The sequence below is a fragment of the Chelmon rostratus genome, chromosome 20, assembly GCF_017976325.1.
Source record: "Chelmon rostratus isolate fCheRos1 chromosome 20, fCheRos1.pri, whole genome shotgun sequence".
Lineage (NCBI taxonomy): Eukaryota > Metazoa > Chordata > Actinopteri > Chaetodontiformes > Chaetodontidae > Chelmon > Chelmon rostratus.
In genome coordinates this window covers 6,349,109-6,374,148 of record NC_055677.1, presented here as the reverse complement: position 1 = coordinate 6,374,148, position 25,040 = coordinate 6,349,109, and the positions used below count along the sequence as shown (strand labels likewise).

General features: G+C 42.2%; 1 protein-coding gene across 2 annotated transcripts in view; it reads right to left on the bottom strand.

The window, feature by feature from the left end:
- LOC121623743 (cadherin-7-like) overlaps positions 1-25,040 on the bottom strand; it is a 98,549-nt gene that overhangs the window by 2,187 nt on the left and 71,322 nt on the right. The window contains exons 8-11 of one of the 2 annotated variants that reach the window (XM_041961166.1): positions 23,284-23,405; positions 13,436-13,561; positions 11,929-11,968; positions 9,056-9,304 (exon numbers count right to left, since the gene is read on the bottom strand). In XM_041961166.1, the coding sequence (XP_041817100.1) occupies positions 9,056-9,304; positions 11,929-11,968; positions 13,436-13,561; positions 23,284-23,405 (537 nt within the window). The remainder of the gene's footprint in view (positions 1-9,055; positions 9,305-11,928; positions 11,969-13,435; positions 13,562-23,283; positions 23,406-25,040) is intronic. The other variant, XM_041961167.1, reaches the window with a different exon arrangement.

Genomic DNA, 25,040 nt, shown 5'->3' with positions numbered 1-25,040 from the left:
CTGGAAGCGAGCCAACATCCAATCACGCCCTACTAGGATGAGCAGGTAGATGGCCGAGAATACAAATAGTCAGTGTCAGGTACCAAGGGTCCTGTAAGAAATGATTTCCAGTCCAGACGGTTGAGTAAACGTGCAACCATGATGCTGCAGGAGCCCCTCTCTTCATAACACATTTCTGATGATGTACACCGAATGAAAAACAGAGATCAATTTAGTGCTACAAAGGCTTTTGCTGTAATTGAATTGTTAAAATGATCTACCCCGCACAATCGATACTGAACAAGGTGAGTTTTCTGTGCTGCCCCTTTCTTACCAGCATGCATCATTGAATGCACTTTTCTCATCAGAGTTTTTTTTTTCCCCACGTGCTGTGTGATTCTGGTGTACCTGCGACTGATTATTCACTCATTTTGTCACCCACACACTCGATATGTTTCTGTTCTGCAGTGCGGTTTTCCAAGCGGGATGTCACTCTGCAGCAAAAGGAGGATTTACGTTTGTAGGAGGGTCATTCTTTTGTGAGACGTAAAACATCCTTCCCAAATGCTTAAAGGTGCTGAAAACCAACTTTCGTACTTAGACCCTACATGAATGCAAAAGTCTAAAAAGTTTTGGTTATGAGGGATTTTTGAGCTCTTCTAACTGGCTTGTAGTGGGAGTGATGTCCAACCCTTTCACATTCCCAGGTTGTCAAATACTGATATATTTTATCACGCCTCTCATACAGAAGGTACCACTGAGCATGTGTATGAAACGCCTGCAAAAAGCCTTTATGTCAGAAAGTCTTACTAACACGATGTTAAATTGCAAAACAGTCACAGTTGTTGGTCATGTCTAGGCATCAAAACTCATACATATATGGATATGGATGTGTAATATGTATATGCAAGTTCACTTGTGTACGTAAGTGAAATGACTTCTACTTTTAAACGGGACACAAACCCCATCCATCCACCTCGACCTCCTCAATACACATCCTTCGTTGCTCTAATACTACGTCACCTTGTTCTGAGTGTTTAATATTGCTGTTTTTGGATTTGCATTAGAGTTAGTTGAAAGAACGGTCTGTTACATCACATATTTCCATGCACCAATCAGGATTTTGTTGTTTGGTAGTTGCTTAGGTTGCCAGGCCTACGTCAGTCAGATCATCTTTTCACTGTTTAATTCATAATAAACTGTACTTATGATTTCTAAACTTTAATTTATTGAACTTTGACTGTTGCCTACTTAGTCACGACTATGTAATGCTATAAGAAATACTTCTGTTTTCAGGGGGGCTTGAAGCAGGAAGTGGTTGCTAACAGGATGCCCCACAACACATTGCTGTATCCCTCAGCTACACTAAATAGCTAACGGATGTCCTCAATTAGACAGCAAAGCATTCTGAATCGAACTATCACTGTCAACTGATTGTGTAGAGTACAATGTCGAATCAATTGTTCCTGTGAAACCATTTAAAACTCTTCGTCTGGCTGGACAGAGCATGCTGCCACGTTTTAGGTTCTGATTAAAAGCTTGATTTGATGGGACCAGCTGTTCAGTATCTGCTGCAAATATAAAAACAGCATGTGATATTTTTCAGGGCCAACTTGTACACAAAGCCAGACAGAATATTTTTACATGATGTGCAAAACATTAATATAAATTATGGGACTTATTTGAGGAAGACTCAAACCACTTTTTTCTCAAACACTTTTCTGCTTGGGTAGAACAAATACGGTTGATATGTGTAAGTTTTATGTAAGGGATAATGCCCTACGAGGTGTCCATTATCAGAAATTAATGGATGATGCGGAGGCGTTCGCGTCGGTTGGGCATTATCCCGCTTATACCATGGTCACTTACGAAAAAAATAAATATTAAATCAATTATGAATACCTTAATGTTGTTGTCTGGTTGTCTCAAAGAATCAAAGTAAAACAGATAGTTTCCTAAATCGTTTTAATTGCAAGAAATAGCCTCACTCTGATCATTAAATGGGCATCAAGCAAGTCAGGATTATGCGCTAGGCTGACGTATTCAACGCCATCCTCGTCTGTCTGGATGCTGAAAGATGTCATGGTCAGCTCACGGTTCCCCTCCCTGCCACGCCGAGCCAAACACAGCTGGATGTCAAACCACACCTTTCTGACTGAGCGCAGATGAACATCTGATTATCTCAAGGTCCGACTCAGGGATACGAGGATGGTGGAAGCTGGTGTCTTTCCCACTCTTCCTGTAACGCTTCAGTACCGCCTTAAAAACAGCATTAATGCCCTTGAACACAGTGTCGCTAATGATGTTGACGTTTCTAAAGTGTCGATTAAAGCCGGCTCTCAAACTCCTAAAACTGGCAACACTGTTTTCTCCTCCTTCCTGAGTCGACTGGACAGACGCATAAAACAGTCGCAAAATGTCATGAAGAGTAGCGGCAGTGTAGCTCTCAAAGTTGATGTCCATGTTAAGGTATGTTCTGAGTTTCTGTTGCCACGGTTACCAACTAGTGTTTGAGCCAGCGCAATAATTTAGAACAATCAGGCTATATGACCGGAACTTCTTTTATAGGTGTCCTATAACACTTTTTAACGGACACCCTGCAGCCAATCAGAATCGAGTACTCACCCAGACCATGGTATAATACATGTTAACTCCATGATGGGAACAGCAAGTTAGCAGCACTATACAAAGACAATAAAGCAGATGCTACAACTCTTGGCCTTTAGCATATTTGCTTAATGATACAGTGAAATAAAGTTCCAATCTTGTACCCCGTTCACATATTTCTCATTATAGGCTAAGTAGATACTACTTATATATCAAACACCTTGTCTTTTCTGTAAAACTGTAATGTCTCATGTGTTTAATGAACTCTAGCTAGCAGAGCGAGCTCATAGTAGGGGTTGTGTGTTAAGTTGTTTCAGTCGTCGCAGGCTTTGTTTACATTTCCAAAATAAAGTATGATTTATTCATTTCTGTGAATGGAGACCAACAGTCCTCCAGGGCTCCGTGACCACCTCTGCCCCGTTTGACTGATCAAATCAAGTCTGAAGGATCTGATTTAAATTCCTCTCCTAAATACACCTTGCCCACATATTCTAGTGCACTGAGAAAATAAATAATAAACAAATAATTGGATTTTGTTTGTTTATTAATCAGTTCTTGACCATATGTTATGGTTGATTTAAAATTCAGTTAAAATCTCAGCTTCAACATTTTGAACAGGCTTACAGCTCTCAGATCCACATTTGCCCCGACTTCTAAATCAGTTTGTAGCTACTAGGGCTGCAAATCAATTAATGGTTAGGTTTATGAAATGTCAGGAAATAGTGAAGAATGTTCACGGTGCCCAACAGGATGTCCACAAATTGCTTTTTGTTTGTCTGACCAACAGCCCAAAGCTTTAAGATACTTTACATTGATATAAAACAGTGAAAAGAAGGTAATCTTGACATTTAAGAGGCTGGAACCAAGAAATATTTGACCTTTTTGGATCATAAATGACTTAAACTTACATTATTGAGCCAAAGTGATACCACAGGCATCATTATGTGAGGCAACCCTGGTTGACGATGAAATGCTCATGAAGGTTGTATCACAGCTAAGCCCCCCACTTGCTCTCTTCATCCCATCCCCACATCCTTCAGATGAGATTCAAGTTTTAATTAACTATTCTTAACAGGTATTTTTCCAGTCACCCTTCAGACTGCTGTGGTCAAACCCCTCCTAAAGAAAAACAACCCTTCAGTCTTCATAAGTCCAATTTTAATGTTCAGTTTTTCTGCAAGATTTCAGAGAAACTAGTTTTGAAGCAGTTTAAGGATTTTCTTAGCGCAAAGTGCCTTTTTGAAAAAATTTCAGTCAGGTTTTCGGCCCCATTGCAGCTCGGAAACCACAATATTCTCATCGACAGACCACATAAGTGTGTGGGCCTCCCTGGTACTGTTCTTAAGTGGTTTGCGTAGACCAATTTTTCCTCCTTTAAGAAATATGTTATCAGTTGTGGCAAACCACAAGGCTCGATCCTAGATTCAGTCCTTTTCTTTCTTTAAATGCTGCCCCTTGACTTTTTCACAGTTACGCTGACGATGCTCAACTCTATATTGCTATCCTCGCTCAACTAGGAAAAAATAGAGCTACTTGTCACTGGAGCAGAGGCACATAGATAAAGCTAAACTGAAGTCACTGGCACTTAGGCTAGAAACCCTGCTCTCTTTATAGGCTCTAATTGAAGTTTCAAGGCCCACATTCGGAATGTGTCCAAATCTGCCTTTAATTACTCGAAAAATTTTGCCAGAGAGTGTCTGTTTTGATCATTGGTTTTCTGGACAATTGTCATGCCCTCATTTGTGGTCTACCAAAAAAAAAAAAAAATCCATAGATCAACCTGAACTGAAACAGAGGGAGAACACACATCACACCTGTTTTAAATGACTTGCGCTGTTTGGTTTGATTAAACAATCGATTATGAAAATAGTCGCTGAATAATTTTCTGAATGACTGCCAATCGTTTCGCCTCTGGTGACTACTATTTTGAAAACGCAATAATAACAACACCCTGACTTTAAATTCTAACCCGAGCACTGAAGAGAGAAAATTAATGAGTCTAGAAGCAAGACGATGCTTCCTCATCAACATAACAGATATCACTCTCCTGCACGGAGGACACTGCAACATTCGGCAAAGGGCACAGAGACTCACAAAACCTCCACTAAAAACTTCTGCATTTTATTCTTTATCAGTGCTGTTCTGTGTTTGCTACAGTTCAAGCAGCTTTTATGCTTTCTTTGTTATTGCTGATGTTTTCTGTCAGACTGTTTACTGTGTATCTGTCCACCTTTTGCGTGCTTCTTCACTGAATTCACATTTCTGTTTTTATTTTGTTCCATGTGTCCTTCTGCAAGCTGTTAGCATTTTTTATCCCAATTCCCTCACAAGAGGTCTTTTTAGCCTTTGCCAGGCTGTCATTAATCTGCTCTTAATTGACTTGCTTGGTTAAAAAAAAAGGGCTGATTTGCCTTTCCTCCCTCTTTTTATTTTTAGCATGTCAACCAGTGATAGCAAACACTCTTCTGATGTTAAACACACAAACCTGATGCAGCCATTCGCAGGGTACAGCGTGCACAGTCGAGCCTAAAGATTAGAAAAAGAAGAATTGTCCGCTGTCTGAATGCAGACAAATAAATAGAGACACACAAAGCTAACACAGGAGAACAAGATGAATAGATGTGAAGATTTATAGAATGAGTCTGATAAGACAGAAATAACTGTCTGGAGAATCAGAGTGCTACGTAATGTCCTAATTGGCCCTCTGGAGGATTGAGCAATACCTGACCTGCACTGGTATAAAAAAAGGCTCTGGATCTTAACAAGATAATGATCGTCTCACTAGTTTGGGTGTTCCATCCAAAAGTGACTGTATCATTAAAAAAAAGGTTTTAAATGACATTTACAAAAAAAAAACATACTTGTGCTCGGGCATTTTTAGGAATATTGCTGCAAGGAGTAAAGGACAAGCTCAGTAATTAAATCTAAAAATATCAACCTATGATTAATGACCACTTAGCTTATGAGTGCGTAGAGCCAAAGCCACTGCACATGCAGCTCCGTGTGCTTTAAAGGCAGGCGGGGGGAAACTGCACACTTTGTATCAGCTGTTGTGACTGAACTTCTCAGACACAACTGATGGATCCGGAGACGAGCAGAGAGGCACTCTGAAGAGCTCTCCACACGCACCACGCATTGTAGTTATTAGACTCAGTCATGACGACAGATGACTGGAATCAGTGTGTTGCTGGCAGGGGTGTGCGTTCCTCTCACCTGATGAGAACGCGAGGAGATTGATGGAGGGAGGAAGGCGAAGGAAAAAAAGCGGCAGATTTAAGACTGACAGCTCCTGAGGACGACAGCAGCAGCGAGACGCCAGCTCGGGTCTTATTCTGGTTCGTGTCTCATCCTAAACAATACAATCACGCGCAATCACAGCCTCAATTGCTACCCAGGAGATTGAAAGAGGTCTTGATGGAAGACCATCAAGGAAGATCAGAATAAAGGATCGGGCAGAGCGGTCGCGCATGGGGTGTTAATAGAAGGTAAGAAGGAGGGGCTGTGAGAGGGGGAGAGAATATGCACAAAGAGGAAACAGAGAAAAGAAGGAAAGAGGCTGATCCAATTGAGCAAAACAGACTGATGGGGACAGCTAAGGACACACACACACTCACACAAACACAGGGACAAGGCAACTTGGAGGTATATTAAACTGGAGGCCATTAGTTCTAAGCCTGTGGCCTGAGGCCATGCTGCACAGAATAGAGCCAGCTTTCATTAGCAATGCCGGGTTCAGGGTTGTAACGTATTTCCCCCTGTTGCTCTTTTGAAGTTTTCATTCATCACTAAAAAGTATTCTGTTGCAATAAAAAGAAGGCAAACTTCAAGGGGACTGGAATAAAAAGCAAAGTTTGACCCCGTGGAAGGACTCGTTTCAGTTATTGTATATGCTGTTTAGATCCTTTCAATGAAGCTCACCAAAGCGTTAAACTGTGACTCTCCCCTGATGTGGCAACGCTTTGTCTGTGGATTTTATGAGTAATAATGCAGCTCGGAGGTGATGGCTCAGTGCTGCAATATCTTTAAGGTTATGTTAATGAATTCTCATTTACAAGCGTCTTCACTAACATCCCAACATATGGCATTAACACTGGAAAACAGAAGCAGGGGAGCGGATGTCCTTGAAAAGCTATACAGTCATTATCCTATGACCTTCATGAAATTTCAGAATTAAGCTTGTAAAATACACTGAAACGGATGTCGGGGAAGCCGTCACGAGAGTCCCTGCAGATGAGGAAATGATCTAAAATCGGAAATCTCATCACTGACTCGGGCTGCCTTCAGGCACCGCTTTCTCTCAATGGAAACGCACGTCATTACGCTTTATTTTGTAGCTTAGCGTGCTCAAAGGCAGGAGGAGCACTGTCACATTTCTGACACACAATCACGGCTGCCAACAGAAGGTTTTAAATAGCTTCCTGAGACTTAAACATAAAGTGTTAATACTGAGGTGCACACATTAAATCATTGTTAAAGACCAGGGGTGTATGTTGAATATACAGTAATGCCAAATAAGTGGACAAATAATCTTATTCTCTTTCATTTCTCAGAGTCTGGACAGACAATTTAACCTTTTATACAAATTAAAGGTAACAGTCTTGGGTGGCTGTGAACAACCCACATAATTAATTTTACTATCTGAATGCTCCAGAAACACTCAATACTACAGGTACTCCAAAAATTCCCCCAAAAACCAGTATAGCGACTCCAGGTAATTGATCCTGTTGGCAGGATTTCAGTAACAGTATTTTACTTGTAAACATCCAGGCTGCTATTCAGAGCTGGAGGAGCAGAGGTCACATGTATTTACCAAAGAGGAAATATGAGGGGAAGATAACTCCCCCCAGGTTTGACATTTGCAAGACCTCAAGATGCAACTGTGTTTTAGCAAAGCTCCTCTCACACATTCAACTGCCTGAAGAATACAGAACAGCGCAGATGAGCCTGAGTGGGTTGTAAATACTGAGGTAAGCAGTGTTTTGTAGTGCGGCACTGTACGTCTACGTTACCTCCACTTAAATCTGAACTTAAATCTGAACTGCACAGGTTGTTATCTTAAATATATTCCTGCTGCACCTTGACAAACAAACGGAGCCCGCCAGGTAGTTCAGGCTCACAACCTGAACCCGAAGCTGTCGATGCCCTGCCCGGTCTTGATGTGCTGAGGGACTTTTTGGATCTTTTTGCTCACGCTGAAAAGAAGGTAGTAGGAGGGTCTTTTGAAATGTCCTCATCTCGGATTTGTACACTCTTTGAAGTAACATCTACAACGTGGCTGGCTATGCGACAGTCAGACTGATCTTGTGCATATCAAGCTGAAACATCATCTTATTTCATTCAGATTTTTTAATTCAGTAATTTTAAATAATAGAACGCGGCTGGAATAATTCAGCATTTTGTGGTGTCTGTTATTAGCTTATCATTTTTTTAACATAGTGGAAGGGAGGGTTATTTTCATTCTAACTCAAAGACAAGGCCAAATAAACTATTAGTGATGCTTTTTATCAAATGAAATATCACATTCAGTCTCCTCTCCCCACACTAATCATTTTCATACAGTCTCTGATGTGTGATTCTGCAGCGCTCATTTGCTTACTATCTGTAACTCTGCTGCTGGTCCCTCCTAAGCTCACGTGCAAACAGTCCAACGACGGGAGTTTCAAGACAGCTTTGTGGACTCACAGCAGTGTTTATGTTGCGCTTTCTGCTGCTGCTTTCTGGCATACAGCGATTGGGTGTTGGGTCATCTGTCATATTAGCCATTACGGCTAATTGACTTGGACACAACGACGCATTTCAGTGCAAATATATAGTTTTCCTGCTCTGTTGTTGGAAAGCTAGCACTGCAGCTATCTTTCTGTCTGCTTTTGGATGATTTTCTGATTAGGTGCTGCTGCCATCTACTCATGTGCTGCAGCTGCATTGATATCCAGTGAAAATGAAGGTCTTATAGTGAGCTAAGGTCATTTTCTTTTAGCTCTTACTTAATTGCTGAGATCTGAGGACATGGCGCTTTTGCTAGAATAAGTCATTGAGCAGTGGTTGAACATCACTAAGTACAATTCTGGGTAGTTTTACCATTACTTTATGCATCTACTCCACTAAATTTCACAGAGAAATCATGTACTTATTGCTCCACTACACACGTTTCACAGCTTTCGCTACTATTGACATGCAAAAATCAACTTAATATCAGTTACTTTGCATACCTTTTTGCAGATGATTCATACTTTTACTTGTAATCGAGTATTTTTACATTGTGGTTTTGTGTTTTTTTTTACTTAAGTAAAGGATCTAAACATTTCTTCCACCACTGCCAGGAGGCAAGCAACACCACGATGAATTGTAAACAGCCCCCCAGTTCAAATGTCTTCATATCGGTCAGGGAATAGTGAGCTTCACACCAACCTCTTCCACTAGTTGTTAGATGGACTTTCGTCTCTGACACCGAGGTCACACATGATCTTACCCAGAAGTGTGATGATGCAGCCTAAAATAGCCAGGAGGGCGCCGGTGCTGAGGCCGGTCGCAGTGTAGGCCACGGCTCCACAAGACAAGGCCACGCCGTCAGAGTCGCAGTCGCACACCCGCACTGAGAGCGTGTTCGTGCTGCTGAGGGCAGGACTTCCACTGTCTACTATCAGCACAGGCAGCCGATACACAGGTTGCTCCCGTCTCCTGAAACCCCCTCGCTTCGTCAGTACGGACGCCGTGTTGTCTGCAAAACACAGTTGAAACATACATCGTACCGATTTGTAAGAAAAAGCCTGTAAAGCTGCATTTATTGTGCAAATCAAGTTTATTGGCTTCAAGTGAACAGCGATCTGCATGTATATGACTAGCAAGAGGCTTACCTTCTATCCTGTAATGACTGCTGTGCATTGGTTGTGCAGTTTGAAATGATTTTACAGTATTAAAATCAGCAATGCCAGCAGATGGTTTCATTAGCACAATTCATTATATGACACACTGTGGCGTCGCTCCCTGATCTTGACCACCTGTTGGCTAATAACAGCTTTGGTTTGATGATAAAATCATATATGAAATCTCAGCTTATGAGAGAGAGAGAGCGAGAGAGGCAGTCATAGGAGAATAATATGCCATTACAGCAGCTAAAAAAGCCATTTCCTGACAACTATTTCAATAGACTGAAAAGCACTTTCAAACTGAGCAGTCACAATTGAAATGTAGATTTCGCCTTGATGGACAACTCCTTTGTTTTTCTGGGTAATATTAAGATTCCTCTTTGCTTTGCTCTCAGAGTTTTAGAACAAGGTACAAATAATATGGAGATGGGCTCTCTTGTAAATGCCGCATTAGTGAAATCAACAAAATAATCTCATGGGTGAAGAAAAACACACAGCTGGGTTGGTAACATCTGTGATGGGTAGGAAATTAAACACAAATTGTTCAATAAATATGCTCTGGTAGAAAATGCAAAATATTTAGCTGTGTCCTTAACGTTTGTCCTCAGGGGACACATACAAGTAAAAATAAGACATTAAGCCACATTGCAAAAGTCTGTACGCATCTGATGTGACTGCTAAATAATTAATTCCAAAACCATGAGATGCTGTATCAGCCTCCACTCTTCTGGTTTCAGGCTCTCCACACGATAGAGGAACCCGGTTTTTAGAGATTTGCTCACATTCAGCTTATAAGACCATTAGTGAGGTCAGGCACTGATGCAGGGCGATAAGCTCTAGCTCGAAGTGTTCCAGTTTATCCCAAACGTATTGGACAGGGAGACTGGCTCTGACCTAATCCCTGACCTGATCCCTGACCTACTAGAGCAACCGGGGAAAACCATTATTTTAAGGAGCTAGGTTTGTGCTTATGGGCATTGTCATATTAAAACAGGAAAAGCCTTCCCCATAAACAAGCCCAGTATCTGAAGGAATGAAGCAGCAGAGTGGAAAGTAAAGGCGTGGAGGTGGTGTAAGACCAGAGTTCGGGTCCAATCACTGCCCTGCAATTACTCCTGTTCCCTTACACTAGCCTCCCACCCTTCCCACAAGCCACAACCATGTTGCAAAGCACAGTGGTTTGGACTAATCAGCATCCTCTGAGGAAGTACTGGCAGCTTTGTGCAAAACAGTTTAGGTGTGACGACAGCGCGAACAGTAGCTCCTAAAGAGGTTAGCCCAGATGCTGACTGCATCACTGAAGGAAGAACAGCACTGAAGAGTTTTGTCAATGGAAAAAGATGTTTTCTCCCAACTGGCTTCGGCAAGAGGTTCACTTTTAGCTGATCTGATTGGTTGAAGTTAGCCTATGATGGACAGATGGTTCATCCAATCACCTAAGTGCTTGCCCTTTTCCAAACAATTTCCATGGACGACTTCCCAGATGGTTCCGCCTAACAAACCATTTGGCTCATCAGGTAAGAAAAAATACAACAATTTGAAATTGCATAATACCTTTCTTATTGTGTAGATAGTATTATGTACCTCTTACATACAAAAAAATGGCATTACTGAATAACCAACCTATCCTGAAAATAACTATACAGTATAGGGCATGTCTATGTTAATACATGTTGTATAAGACAAGCTCCTGCCATCAAGGTAAAGTATATCAGGTACAAGAGTACAAGAAAGGAAATGATTTTTCTTCTCTTTTTTCAGACAACAACTGACCAATGCAAGTCCAATATTCACTCTCCTTTTAGCTCTGGTTCGTCAACTCCTGGGGGAAATATCTGGCTCTTTAGCTGCTAAATGCTCCACTATGTTCAGCAGCTGGCCGCTAACTTTGTCTGTTTGTCTGTCCGCGGCTTTACCATATTGTTATTCCCATGTACCAGTATTGCAGAGAGGAATCGTTTTGAAAATGTTGGAATTAAATGAATGAGTTTTTGCAGAGCTGTCCAGTATTTACTTTCATGTCTGATAATAATGTTGATGCACGTACTCAACATAGTGAAACCAAGGTAAACTCCGTGTGCTCCCTTTTTTCAACAAAGATATCAAAAACCGTCTTCCAGCCAAGTTGCTTGTAATCTGCTGAGAGGTTAGCCGAAACATCATGTACCACTCTCGGGCCTGCACTCACATGGATTACTGTGGCACAACCTGGCTGCTGCTGCTACCTCTGAAATGCAACACGGCAGCCTTGAACAAAGCACTCAACACAGGGAATTACCTCGCCGAGTGTGTCAGCTCCGCACATGTTCTAAACACAGCGGGGGCTCATGTAAGCAACTGATGATGTACTCAGGCGCAATTCTCGTGTCTTTAAAGCTATATGCAAATGAACACTTAAGTTTTCCTGTAGGAGAAGCTAATTTTGTTCATTCGCCCACTGGTTTGCGTGTAGGTGGTGAGCAAATCATAGGGGTACAAAGACAGGTTCCAGCCTGTGTGCTAAGGTTAAAGTTATTCTGTGATATAGTATGCAGAGATGCACAGAGCAGAACAAGGCTGTGGTATAGTGGGTCGGAGCACAAATTGAGTTATCTCAGATGTGCTCCAGTTGCAGCAGAGAGGTTTGTTTTTGCATCCAGTTTTGATGAACAATTACAAAAAACAGGAAGTCAGGGCATTGTCATGGCAGAATTATGGTTTCATTTGGCTCGGCTGGGCAGGCCGGGAGGCGCCAGTTACTCCGTGCTTCTTCTCCCGAGTCAGATTGCAGAGTAGATTGTGTCCAGATAGAGGGCAGATATAGAGAGCTGGAGTGAGCAATGGCCAAAGTGTCAATTGCATTGCTGCAAGGCTCAATTCAAAAGCAGCAAATAGACCGTACCTAACTTGACCAACACTTTTAACACACTCCGAAGGCCACCGGCAATTTTCTCAAGGGAGTTTTTGATTTAGCAGCTGTATGCAACAGGGTTGATCTGACACTTGGAGCTTTGACAAGGACGCAGACATTTAACTTTAAATTGGTGACTGACTTCAGGGTTTCTGCAGAGTTGTTCAAGTTTAATTTAAGACTCTCTAAGACCACATAGAATGCAGTTTGATAACTTTCACAATACTGTCCAGTTTGAAAGTATAAAGGAAAACCAGTGGGGACGATAAGGCCCAGAATTATAATTATTATGCCATTTTTTGTTCATTCTTCCCAACAGTTTATACCAATCAATTCTAATGTTATATTATCCTAATGATGTTATGATTAAAGGATAAGTTCAGTTTTTCAAGACATCAGAAGCAACAGTCCATTATTCGAACACTGAAACAGCCTTTTCTTGCTGTAATCATTCCTCCCTTTCACACTGGCCATTAAGAGAGAAGTTTATCTGAAGTTAATATGAAGCTTCAGCAGTCTTAGTTAGACAAATCCAGCAAATACACTGCGGAATAAGTCTTTTTAGTGACCAGTATGACCAGAAGCAACGATTAAAGCAAGAAAAAAACGTTTTTCAGTGTTTATTTGGGCAGCTGACTCGTTTTATGACCTTCCTTTTAATTTAATGTGACCTGACCTGGACAAGCAGCAGAAAATGGGCAGATGTATTAGCCAGTGAAGGATTGGGACTTTTTTGCTAAGATTGACACCTTCCCATTATGACACAGTTAGCTTCTTAGCTACTGTACCTGGCAGTAGTATGTAGACAGTGGTTGCCACAGGTCTGATGGAATGGATTGGTACTCCACCTTCAGTTTAGGTGCATAACGTCTCCCGATAGCTCCCAATCATACATCAAACAGTAGGCCAGAATAAACATTAAAGGCTTTTTAAATTGAAAACTTGTTAATACCTTCTAAGGCTGTTTTGGGGGAAACAGAAGTCAGTACTAAGACCTGCAGATACCCTGAAGTTGCAGATTTTTACCAGATAGAAAATTAAATAAAAGTTAAACCACAGACAATCAGAAAACATCGGTAAAACCAGAGGCGGCTGTTGCACCTTTGTTATCTCGCAGAGTGAAGTTGAGGTTGCCGGCAACAGGTGCATCCAGGGAGAAATAAAAGCGGTGGCCGCTCAGGGGTTCGTCCTTATCCACCGCGCTGATGGTCTGGATCACCTGAGGACAACGGGAACACCAACGAGACAAACAACATTAGTTACCTTGCTGATCTCACTGGCTGATTAGGCGTTAACTCGAGCCGCAAATTGTTTAATGGGAACACGCGGTAAGAGCTTTGGTATCAGTTTAAGGAGAGCATTGTTGTCAAGCCTTTGTATATTCATCACTTTTCACTCTGTCATAAATTCATAGAGGCGTAAATCTTTCTTAAAAAGCCAAGCAGCAGTGCGAGTGAACTCAAGACTGGAGACAACTCGATTCTGATTGATGGAAAAGATTTGTTTTATTATGTTTGGCTGTGGTTTTGTGTCATTTATCTCCTGGTATACAGTAAGTGCTTATTTGGCAAGAGCTTGGCACCCTCTTAGGGATGAAGTTTCTTCTTTTGGGAAGTAGTTTCTTTGTCCAGTCCCAGCACCTAGACCATAACATCCAATGGAAAAAAAATAAATTATGGATTTTTTCCTTGCATTTTGTACTTCCTTTGGGCACTAACAGCAAAAACATTTTTCCAACTGACCACAGAGTTTTGAAATTATGAGCCTCGAGCAGCAGCTGAGATATCATTTTATGGACAACATGCAGAGACAGTAGTGATGTCCAACTACAGTAAAAGTAGATTTTTAGCAAATTGCATTAATTATTCTCAATTTTTGTGAAATTAAAGACATTTTATAGTTGCACATCTCTTTTTATGGACAAGAGCCATATGAAAAACCCAAGAAATAAAGCATTTTACTTACAAACATCAAACATTTTGAAACAACAGTGATATAAAATGAACAAAAAATGATATAATTTGCAGTTCAGGCTCATCTGTGTGGTGTCCCATCAGCACAGCAGTTTTGTGGTTTTCTATAAGCCACGGCTGGCTTGTTTACTTGTAGGTATTTCCTATACACTTCAATTTGGACACACAATTAAGGCAGGAGCTGCACCACCTCCAGTGAACGCAGTTATGTAAATTTCCACAACTGTTATAATGTGTAATTTTGGCTTTATTGAGTCATTGCTACCAACATTACGGTACTACTCTACATTTACCACATTAGTGTATTCTCATTGAAAAAACATACTGATTTAAAAAGTTCAACAAATGCACAGTGAATAACAGATTTATCATACATGACAATAGTTATGAGCAAATGTCCATGGCAGTTTTCAGTTTTTGTAAGAAACTACCTTCACCGTTAATGCACTTTTCTATCATCCAACAGAGCATGGTTTTTTATTTTTACAATGTCATCAGACGGTTTGGAGGACACTAGTTCACATCCTTCTATTCAGCCAGTCCTCTAAAAGTAAACTAAAAGAAATAAATAAAATCCCGAAAATCCAAGTCCCCTGAAAAGCGCCGGTTCCGAAAACGGCTTCATACGTCAACCAAGTGCCAGAGATGGTTCAGTCAAGGTTCAGTACAAACTGTCACAGCTCAAAAGAGCATCAAAGGGTTAATGAATATAGCACACATTGTTCTTACACTAATATCCAAAGCTCAGTCAGATGTGTCTGCCTACATCAACCACCATATAATCAGGTCAGTCCACTGACTGTCACGCAGATGTTGTTCAAACTAAATGTGTATGTCATGCAGGCGGACCTTCCTACTTCATTATTACAAATATGAAAATGAGTCATGTTAAGACCTGCTCTTGCTTGAGGCGATGCAAGACAAGCATTCACATCTGGGAGCAAGACAAGTGAATTCTATTTGTTTCGGTCTGCTTTATTTTGCCTCCGAACTCAAGACTAAACAGATTCTTACTCCCTTTATTATATAGCAGTGCTGACAACTATAAATAATGCAGGAAATCAAATTAGCAAATAAACCAATTTATTTACACCCACTAGCGTGAACTGCAATGATTTTTTTATTCGTACAAACATGGTATCTGAAAATCTCTTTGCAGAGAAAACACAGCAAGCTTTAATTCCAGCACCTTATTTGCAGCATCACGTTGCTGCTGCAAGAAAGGAAGACTCTCACTCAGTACATGCCGTACAGGAGAAGCATATCACACGCAGACATGCCATATGGACGACAAATGATAGCCACCACGACGGCCATCAAAGTGGGTGTTACTGCAGCAGTGTCCTTATAAATTTAGATCAAGCCTCCTGAATCCTTTGTAGGCAATCTAAAAACTCAACCCTGTGACAACTCACACCCGTGGACAGGATCCAAGGGATTCTTAAAAGCAATTCACACTAAATTATCACATCTCCCAGCCCCAAACAGCTCTGCGTCTAACATCAAGACAAAAACAAAATTAAAATAATAAAAAATAAAAAGGGCGAGGAAGAAGACGAAGAAAAAAAAAAGCCAATGATCCATCAGTGCTGAGACATGGATTATCAGTTGTCAGCTGTGATTAAATGCTGCTGGTTACAAGCTGTCAGGTATTAGGGGTTGGTGTAGGTGGTAAACGACATCCTGCCAATTATTAAATCTGGCAGGCGGGGTGAAAATCCATGAATATTTTACTCTGTTTCTAAACAAAATTAAAATAGTTGCTCTTTCATCAGCAAAAGTAATCACAAAGTATGCTTTTTTTTTGTTTACGGCTTGGTATTGCAGCGCAAGGGAAATTAATGTGGGAGGCAGAAATGCAAAAAAAAAGGTTATCTGCTCTAGTTGAAGAACATCTGGGATATCTGTGTGTACACAGACAGGAGTGATGTTTGTGTCAGACCCAGATCGGTGACAGGTAGATGCAACAACTGCGCACCTAAACATGCAGTGTGTGCATGCTCGGCTGCATATCATGAAAGCTGCCATTGATTCGGGGATCATAATAACTCACAAGCCTCTCACTCTGTTATGGAAATTTCACATCAGATAGAAACCTTTCTTTGTGGTTCTTACACCGCCTATACACAATTTGAAACCTTTGATGTCCTTTTGAATATTGCAGATGGATTCGGAGCTTATCTCTAGGAAGGTTTCCATTCCTCACTGCGGAGCGAAAGGACTGTAAATCATCCTTAAATCAAACACTTTGTAATGTATAATGCCTTTCATTAGTGTGGCTCTGATGCAAGGCGTTCCAGAGAACCTTTGGTGGGGAATTCTCTAATGGGTTGAGTAGCAGACAGGAGGAGAGAGGCAGGGATGGAGGCATAAATTCTTGCTGAGAGACATTAACAGCAGCAGCAGACTGGTGGCTGTCGCAAGGCAAGACTGAGGAGGCCTATGAATCACAGAATTAAAGGTTTTTTTGAGTTTACACATGGCTGCACGTCAGATCAAAAAGGATATAAAAGGACAAAGGTCTCTATTTGTCGCTTCAGAGGAGGAGGAGGAGTGTGCGAACAATAGACATAGACACACATATACACGTACACATTCAGCGGTACTGCGGAAATGATGTGGACGGTCAACACGCAGTGCCCGGCAGTCAACTATAAACTTTAATCCTGAATAAAAGGATGTCAGGGTGCTGGAAACCTTTGGACAGACAGTACAGAGAATTCTTTTGGGTGTAAACAGTGTCCTAAAACAGCGATTCTCAACATTTTTGACCTAAAACGAAGCACTGTCTATTAATTTCGCGACATTAACAACAATCTTGATGTATATCCCTCAGATTTGTGGCGTTTTTAAAATGTTTTACTCTATTTAACGGAATACTCACTGGTTTGCAAATCACAAAAAAGCAAAAGTTAGAACAAATTCTGGATGAAATACAGCATTCGGTGCATCAAACACATTTTTTCCACCTCATTGCTGTGTTAATCTAAACCTGAGATCATGTTGCGACCCCCGTGGGAAGTCCTGACCCACAGGTTAGAAACCACTGTCCAGTAACAAATAGTAGCACCAACAATGGCGACATGCCCGAGTAACCAACTTTATCCAGGAAATGAAAATACACAAGATGCCCACTTAAGATAGTAAGTGATAAAGTGAGTGAAAATGGAGCAAAAACAGCCCAGCAGAGCAGAACTTTTTGCAGACTTAAACTACAGCAGAGGTGACAGAGCTAATCTCACACATCACCTCGCTGTCATCGACTAAGAATCAAAAAGTGACTATACTTCTTTTAATGAGGTGATGCAGTTTGCAGGCGCAGGCATTATCAGCCGCATAGGTCACACCTGACAAACACTTCGCATTAGCAGTCTAATTATGGCAAAACCCAATTATTAATGTTCTGCAGTTTTTGCGTTTGATCAGTTTCAAACTGAAAGTACTGAAGAACTTTATGTAACACTAATGCCACGTGCAGTTTGGTGGATCTTATTAAAAGGGTTGGATATCGTATCTCAACACTTGCAGTGACATCAACTAACATGAGCGCGTAGCATGAAAAAGTGTCAAGTATCTAAAGGTAGCATTAAAAACACTGTTAGCAGTGCTTATTTTGTCTTTAATTGGATATTTCCTGTCCTAAAACAGAAAATTTTGAATTTTTCTAATGCGCACTTGAGCAAATTAGGTTAAATGAAAGAATCTTGTTAGAAAAATTGTATCAATTTCAGGTGTTACACCGATTTCTCTGGATATGAGCTATAATCAATAACTGGTCATTTCATTGAAGGCTTTAGTCTTGTAATCTGGATGCACATTTCTCCACACAGCGGATCGTTGAGCTGAACCTTCACAGACCACATACTAACACAGCCCTTGCAGTAATTCCACAAATAACATCCTGACAACTAAAATGTGCCTCTTCTCACCGGTGTGCAGCTCAAACAATCAGGGTTCTCCCAAACAGCCGAAGAATGCTTGTGAACTACAATGACCAGAATTCACTGCACCTCCGACACAAAGCATCTGTGCTGCTTTGAGTGTGCCACACCCTCTCTTAGCAACGTGGCCCCTGTAATGAGGAAAGTACTGTGAGCTGGTGAGACATGGCTACACCGAGCAAAGCCTCGTTATATTGTCCTAAAAGTGTAAATACCAGATAGTCCGCCAGATGAGTCATGCGATAAGATCAAGCAGGCCACTTGAAACCAGGAGTATAAATAAGCATCGCATCAAATAGGTGGTACTCATTGCCATGGTGACGAGACAGCTGTCACCGGGGGTTGTGTTGAAGCAGCGGCGGTCCTGCTGTTTTAACACCCCTCAGTCCGCACTGCTACGCCACAGCTTCCTTTGACATCGGCGCCCCAAACATCACCCACATGTAACACCCGTGAGTTACCAGCATCCGCTCATACATCCCTCCCCGCCGTCAGCTCACACACACACACACACACAGATACCAATACAGATACATTCTAATGGCAATCAATGGGTAGCATTCAACAAATGTCATCTTTCAATCTCTTTTCATTTCTCTCTCAGCCTGTTCGCTCAGTCCACATCGATTATCTGAATCATGTGCTGAGATTCGTCTTGACACGAGTGTGTTTGCTGACATGATCCCGACAAGCCAGAACTGCCGATGTTAAAGTGATCTCCCGGTGAGATCCAAGATTAAATTTGCTCCATGTTCTGTCTTTTTATAGAACCGACAGCATGCTGCCACACGTTGATGTTTTTCCGCCTTCCTTGCGCCTTGACATATCTGTTTTCGACCCCACCTTGATGCAACACCTAGAATAAACTGATAATTTACATGAAGACTGGAGGTGCGAAGACATTTTTTGTTGTTTATGTGATTGATGTGACAGTCGAGGCAGTAGTTAAGAAGCTGTAAGTGCGTTATTTTTGATCTGGGGATTAAAAAAAAAGAAATCCAGAGTTTTCAAAGCCTGACACCATGGTCCCCCCCTCACATGAAATCCAGACAACTGCTACTTACTGCTCTAAGTTTGGGAACTATAGTTCCTTCAATGCTTTGGGGAATGCAAACAAGAAGTGTATTGTTGCCATGGAGTTAGCTGTGGGCTACAACTTAAAGCTGAGTCTTTTGAGCCTTAGATTTTTGGGAAACTGGCATAATTTATGCCGAACTTCCTATTAGCAGCTCCTGTTTGCAGTGTACCCATGGATGAACAGACAGCTGTCACTGGATTGCTCTGATACTGGAGAAAACCTAAAAACGTGACGATTCTCAGGCAAGTTCTGACATTGGAGACGGTGATCCTGGGGTAGTGTGAGTCACACTGCATTTAAAGTTAAGTGTGTTACGTCTGTGTTCACATTCGTCGGAGGTATGAGTCAGAGAAGGAGTATTTTTGACGCACATTGCGGCGATCTGGCGCAGAGGACTTTGCACGACTCGCAGTTTGAAAACCTCAGTTCTTGACTGCTAAACATTGAGAAATCTCTGGAGGACGCCGAGCCTCGTCTGGGATGCTGTGGGAGTGCAGGGAGGGGCAGGGGAGCAGATTGGGGGCAGCAGAATGCCAAGTCCACTCATGTATGTAATGGTTACACTGAAGTGATCGTACAACGTGACCCCCTGCCACCCCCACCATCCCCACTGCCTCTGCCCCCTCCACCCCATCATAATATCAATTAATATTATGGCAGAAGACAGACGCACCGATGATCCGTAACAAGTGGCATCTCTGGAGAGAGCCAGAGCCACGAGACGGCCTTAATTAGGCCTGAAAAATGGCAGGTTATTCCATCCCTGCACTCCCTGTTAATCTGTGCTACGGAGCCACAGAGTCAACCCTGGCCCCAACTGGCAAATGTTATTATTTCATCTTTGTCTCAGCTGTGAATAAGCCGATGGGCGTGACAGCCAGTGGGCGGCCTAAGAGTTTTAACAAAGCTTTACAGGGAGGCAGAGCAGTCGGTACAGCCAACTGTTCACTGCTACGGCCGGACATACAGTGCACAACAGGAGCATTTTAATTAATTAGGAATCAGGGGGGTGGTGCAGCGCACATCTGACAGGTTACGAGTCCACCCAGTCTGTCTGCTAACAGACAGCCGACACCTCGTTGTAATTCAAACAGGGTTTTGCATTCAAATGTCAGCCTCTCTCCTTCCCTTTGCTCTGTATGTGTTTTTGGGTGTAAATTTCATCATGAAATTTCCATTTTGCCTGCCTCCATTATTCAGTCTGGAGGTGCAATCCCACTGGTACACTTCAGCTTTGCCTAAGCAGAAGGCTTTATTTGAATGGGATTGAATAGAAATTGGAATTAGTGAAAAACAAAAAAAAAGGGGGAAAGCACCTCGTTGAATCCAACAATGAAGCGAAGGAGACGGCAAAGCTTGTGAATTTATCACAAATTCATATTTTTCATGTGAACTGAAAAGTGGGAATGTTTTTGGTTATCTCACGTTATGTTTTTGCATGATACCTGCACATGTGATTTCCACATATTCCACAGCTGAAACGTGAGAAATCACATGCGCAAACAAGAATTTCATGTGTAATAAATTCACATTTTTTACTACACTAATAATACTAATAAATACTTTTCCCTGGTAATTCAGTAAAAAAACATGTTGCTAACAAGATTCTGGTCATATTCTTGCAATTAAGATTGTGTAACACATCGCTGCCATCTATTAAGTGTTCAGCAGCTAACGATATCAACCCTTTACCAATATTCAATAGAGGAAACAAGAACTTAAAAATGGTCATGAAAAGTACCAGCCGCCTCACTTCTCACCACAAAAATGACAGTTACCGACATAAAGCATCACGTTCTGAACACACACATTACAAATACTAATGTAGAAACACTAATATCACAAAGTAATATTTGCATTTTGGAGAATAAACTTAACAAACTACTCAGTCCAGCACGGCATGATGGGAAATTTCCGCCATCCCTTTGGCAAATCAACAAATTTGATGCAAAAGACACACACAAGAAGAGTGTGTGTGTATGTGTGTGTGTGTGTGTGTGTGTGTATTGGGCTTCAACCTCGCATTTACATGCCCATTGTTTGAAAAAGGTCAAGTTACAAGCAAACTAACCTGCTAATTAGCTAAATAACTACCAAATCTAAGTAAACGTCTGCATTCAGATGCTTTTGCAAAAGTGTGAACTAAAGTCCCTAAATTCATCATTGATTCAGGCAGGAGAGGAAAACGCTTCCACACACAACCACAAACACGCACCACTTTAAAATGCTGACAGCGTCTCGACTATTAGCATGTTGAAACTAGCTTCCAGCTATATAGCAGCTCATTTTGTGGCCGCGGCGCTTTAACAGAGTACGGACAGAATTTGAATGCAGCATGTCTGCTCGCCGGGCGGACGAGGACGGCGGCCTCCGTCACCGGCAGCTCCTCGCTTTACAGCAGAGTAGCTCCTAGCTACACCTAGGGGGGACCTCACAGCTCAGCTATCACTGGTATTGAGTAAGCAATCTGTCGGCCACAGCTGAGTAATTACAGATTTGCCGTACCTTTTTCCTGCTGATGATGCTGTCATGGGCCACGGCTGTTGCTATGTCCTGGGGGCCGGTTTGATTGTTGGGGAACGACTTTGTTTCAGTATTGTCATAGGCTTTGTGCCATAATTTATCAGGTGCTAGAGGGAAGAAATGTACAAATCATGTGTTGCATTTGAAAGTCAGGGTATATTGATGGGGGATAGTTGCTTCGGTTGCTCTAAATTTGATATCACTGAGCAACAACGATCATCTCAGGATAAGTGGCAGCATCATTAACCAAAAATAGACATTCAGCTGCGGTAGAATGCATTCTTCAATAATGAAGGCGTTGAATATAGAGGCGATGTTTATTCCAGCAAATACTTTCCACCCTGAGGCTAAAATCTGATTAATTAAATTCAAATCTAGCAACATCTCAAAAGGCCTCAAGGTAGGTTGGATTTTATGTTAAGATTCAACGAAACAAATACGAGACAAACACAAAAACACCTCAAAACGCCAGAAAACTTCACCTGTCAGGCTCGCCATGACCTCGCTGAGTAAAGAGCCACTACATGGTCAAGCATCGTGCTCACGGAGAAAAAGCAAATGCACACGTGAAAAATAGTCTCTCCGTTTTCCTAAATGAAACCATTTGCTATTTTAGTTCACCCTCCCGTGAGCACGATGACAAACAACTCCGAAATATGAATGCAAATAACATATTTAAAAGGGCCTAATAGCCATTTCCAATACAATGCATCATTCTGATCAATTGTACGTTTTCAGGTCTGCACGCCTCCGTTACCCTTCGCCTCTGATTGTATTTTCCAAATGCCAAGACCAGACGGATCGCCGGCGCAGACACAGAAGTCATTTAGCAACAATGAGGCCAAATGCTAAACAGGGAAAATGCGATGCACGGCCACAGCTTCTTTCTTCCTGCATCTTTTCCTCGATCAAACCTCCTATCCCTGAAATCTCCCAGGGTCTCCCTTTTGTTTGATACTGGGATGCATTTTCTGCCCCAGTGCCTCCGTGGTGATCGTCTAATTACAGCGGTCTCCAGAACAGCAAGTCAGACCGCATAAGAGCACCACTCCATCCCAGCATGAGATATCACATTAGGCCGCGATATTATTGTGGATTAAGACCACAGGCAGAGTCAAGCACTGTCATTAATTTAGCCGGCTTTGACAGTGCGGAATGAGAGTAACTTCTCTAATGAACGATAACACCTACAATACGTGCTATTAAATCTTAAGGATGTGTCTCATACTAATGATGCCGTCTCCCTGGAATGACCTCGAGCTGTGAAGCGGATATGTGCACAGTGGACTTGTTTTGAGGAACAAGAAAGGGTTTTAATGGCTTTGAGAGTCAGCAGGCTGTCTTTGTGAGTCAAACTTCAAGCGAGCGGGGAGAGAGAAAAAGAAGTGGAAGTTGGACCAGCTGCAGCGGCTTTGCTGGGTCTTACCTGTCCCGGCATGGCGTTTTCACAGAGGAGGGTTTCGTAGTCTATGGCGAACACCGGGGCATTGTCGTTTATGTCCAGCACTGTGATGAGAGAGATGCCTTTTCCAATTTGGGTTGGGTCCTCTGGAAGAGAAGAGAGAGGAGAGAGTCCCCTGTTCATTTCTCAACATTCAGCAAACTTTCTTTTAAACACTTTAATTCTGCATTGATGCACTTGGCCAAATTATGGGATATTGATTTTAATCATGTGTTTTAATTAATCACAAAGGAGGAGAGAAAAAAAAACTGCTGCTGTAATGAAATATGCAGTGTGCTTCCAACAGCTGGCGTCCTTACCCACACTGCTGTGGATCAGCCAAATTGACTACGCCCGGCGCAGGCTCGTAGTCGGGGAAGGCTGCGTGTGCCGACGAGCCATCTTGCACGCCGGGCTTCACGCCACTGGCTGCCTGACACACACTGATGGCTAAATGGCTGCGTCTGAGTGCAAGATGATGATTTGGCCTGGCGTCGCCGCCATGCCGGCCAGAGATGACGCGCTGACATTCGGGCAGGCTGATTTGATGGTGATAAAAAGGACGCGCTGAGCCTCGGGCCACAGACTTCTTGTCATTGGCGTGGTCCGGGCAGAGCGGATGAAATGTGAGCGACTGCAGCTCAAATGCACAACATCCCTCAACCGAAGAGTCCCTGCACTCTTTTCAGTTACAAAGAACCCATTTACTATAAATACTGTCATACGGCACACAGGGCAGTGGATTTTGTTGCCAGTCTGTGAACTCAAAGATGTTTTCAGCTGGAAACAGTGCCCGAGTGTCACAATGTGTCAGAAGCCACTACCTCATGCATGAAGGACTGTTGTGACATTTCATATGGCTATTATTATATGCTGCCTTCTCTTTGTTGCTATATCAGGCAAGCGCTCACACTCGGGAATCAACCGAGTACTGCGTCTGTGCGGTGTTAGATGTAAATAAAAACACATCTTTGAACCAAAGGGTGATAAAAGAGGTTTTGAAAAAAACACCTTTTTTCACACAGCGTTCAGAGAGAAGACGTGAAAGCAGAGGAACTGCCGGGCTGACAGGCTGCTTGTCTTTTTTAACTTATACTGATGTGACGCAGCTGTCTTGAGAGCTCGCCGGATTGCGCGCTGATGACTGCTATCCATTGTGTTTGCATTACGGCAGCAAATGATAGAATCAGTAGGAAGAAAGACGCCCGCGTCCTTCGAGCCGTAGACAGCTGAGCAAAAAGTCAGGTGGCACTCCTTCACATACACGTATCACATTAACATAGATCACCCGTGGGTGAGATGGCCCACCCTGAGTCAGCATCTCGTCCCCACGGCTCAGGGACACGTGGAGGGCAAAACGACCGTCCTCTGTGTGAATTAACATTCCCCCGACAGCCCTACAACAAACCTAACAACTGCACTGTCCACAGAATGCTACGGGACATTATGAAGAAGATAACAGGACAGGATTTAAGGTTTCATGTCACTCCTCGTGATGCTAACAAGTAAACTGACAATTTACAACACCCCGGTGGCAAAGTCACCGCTCGAAATTCTTATTAATTTTCGAAACAGTGGGTCCCTAATCTAAAATAGAGGTGGACAAAAGCAGCCTTGTGATTTCTAGCCAGCAGTTATCGACTTTTCAGGCTGAAATGACAACTGTTGCTAAGAGATTTTATCACCTGTAGCAAATTAGCTAATTAAGCTAATATTAGCGCCATTAGTTGGTAGAAAGCTCT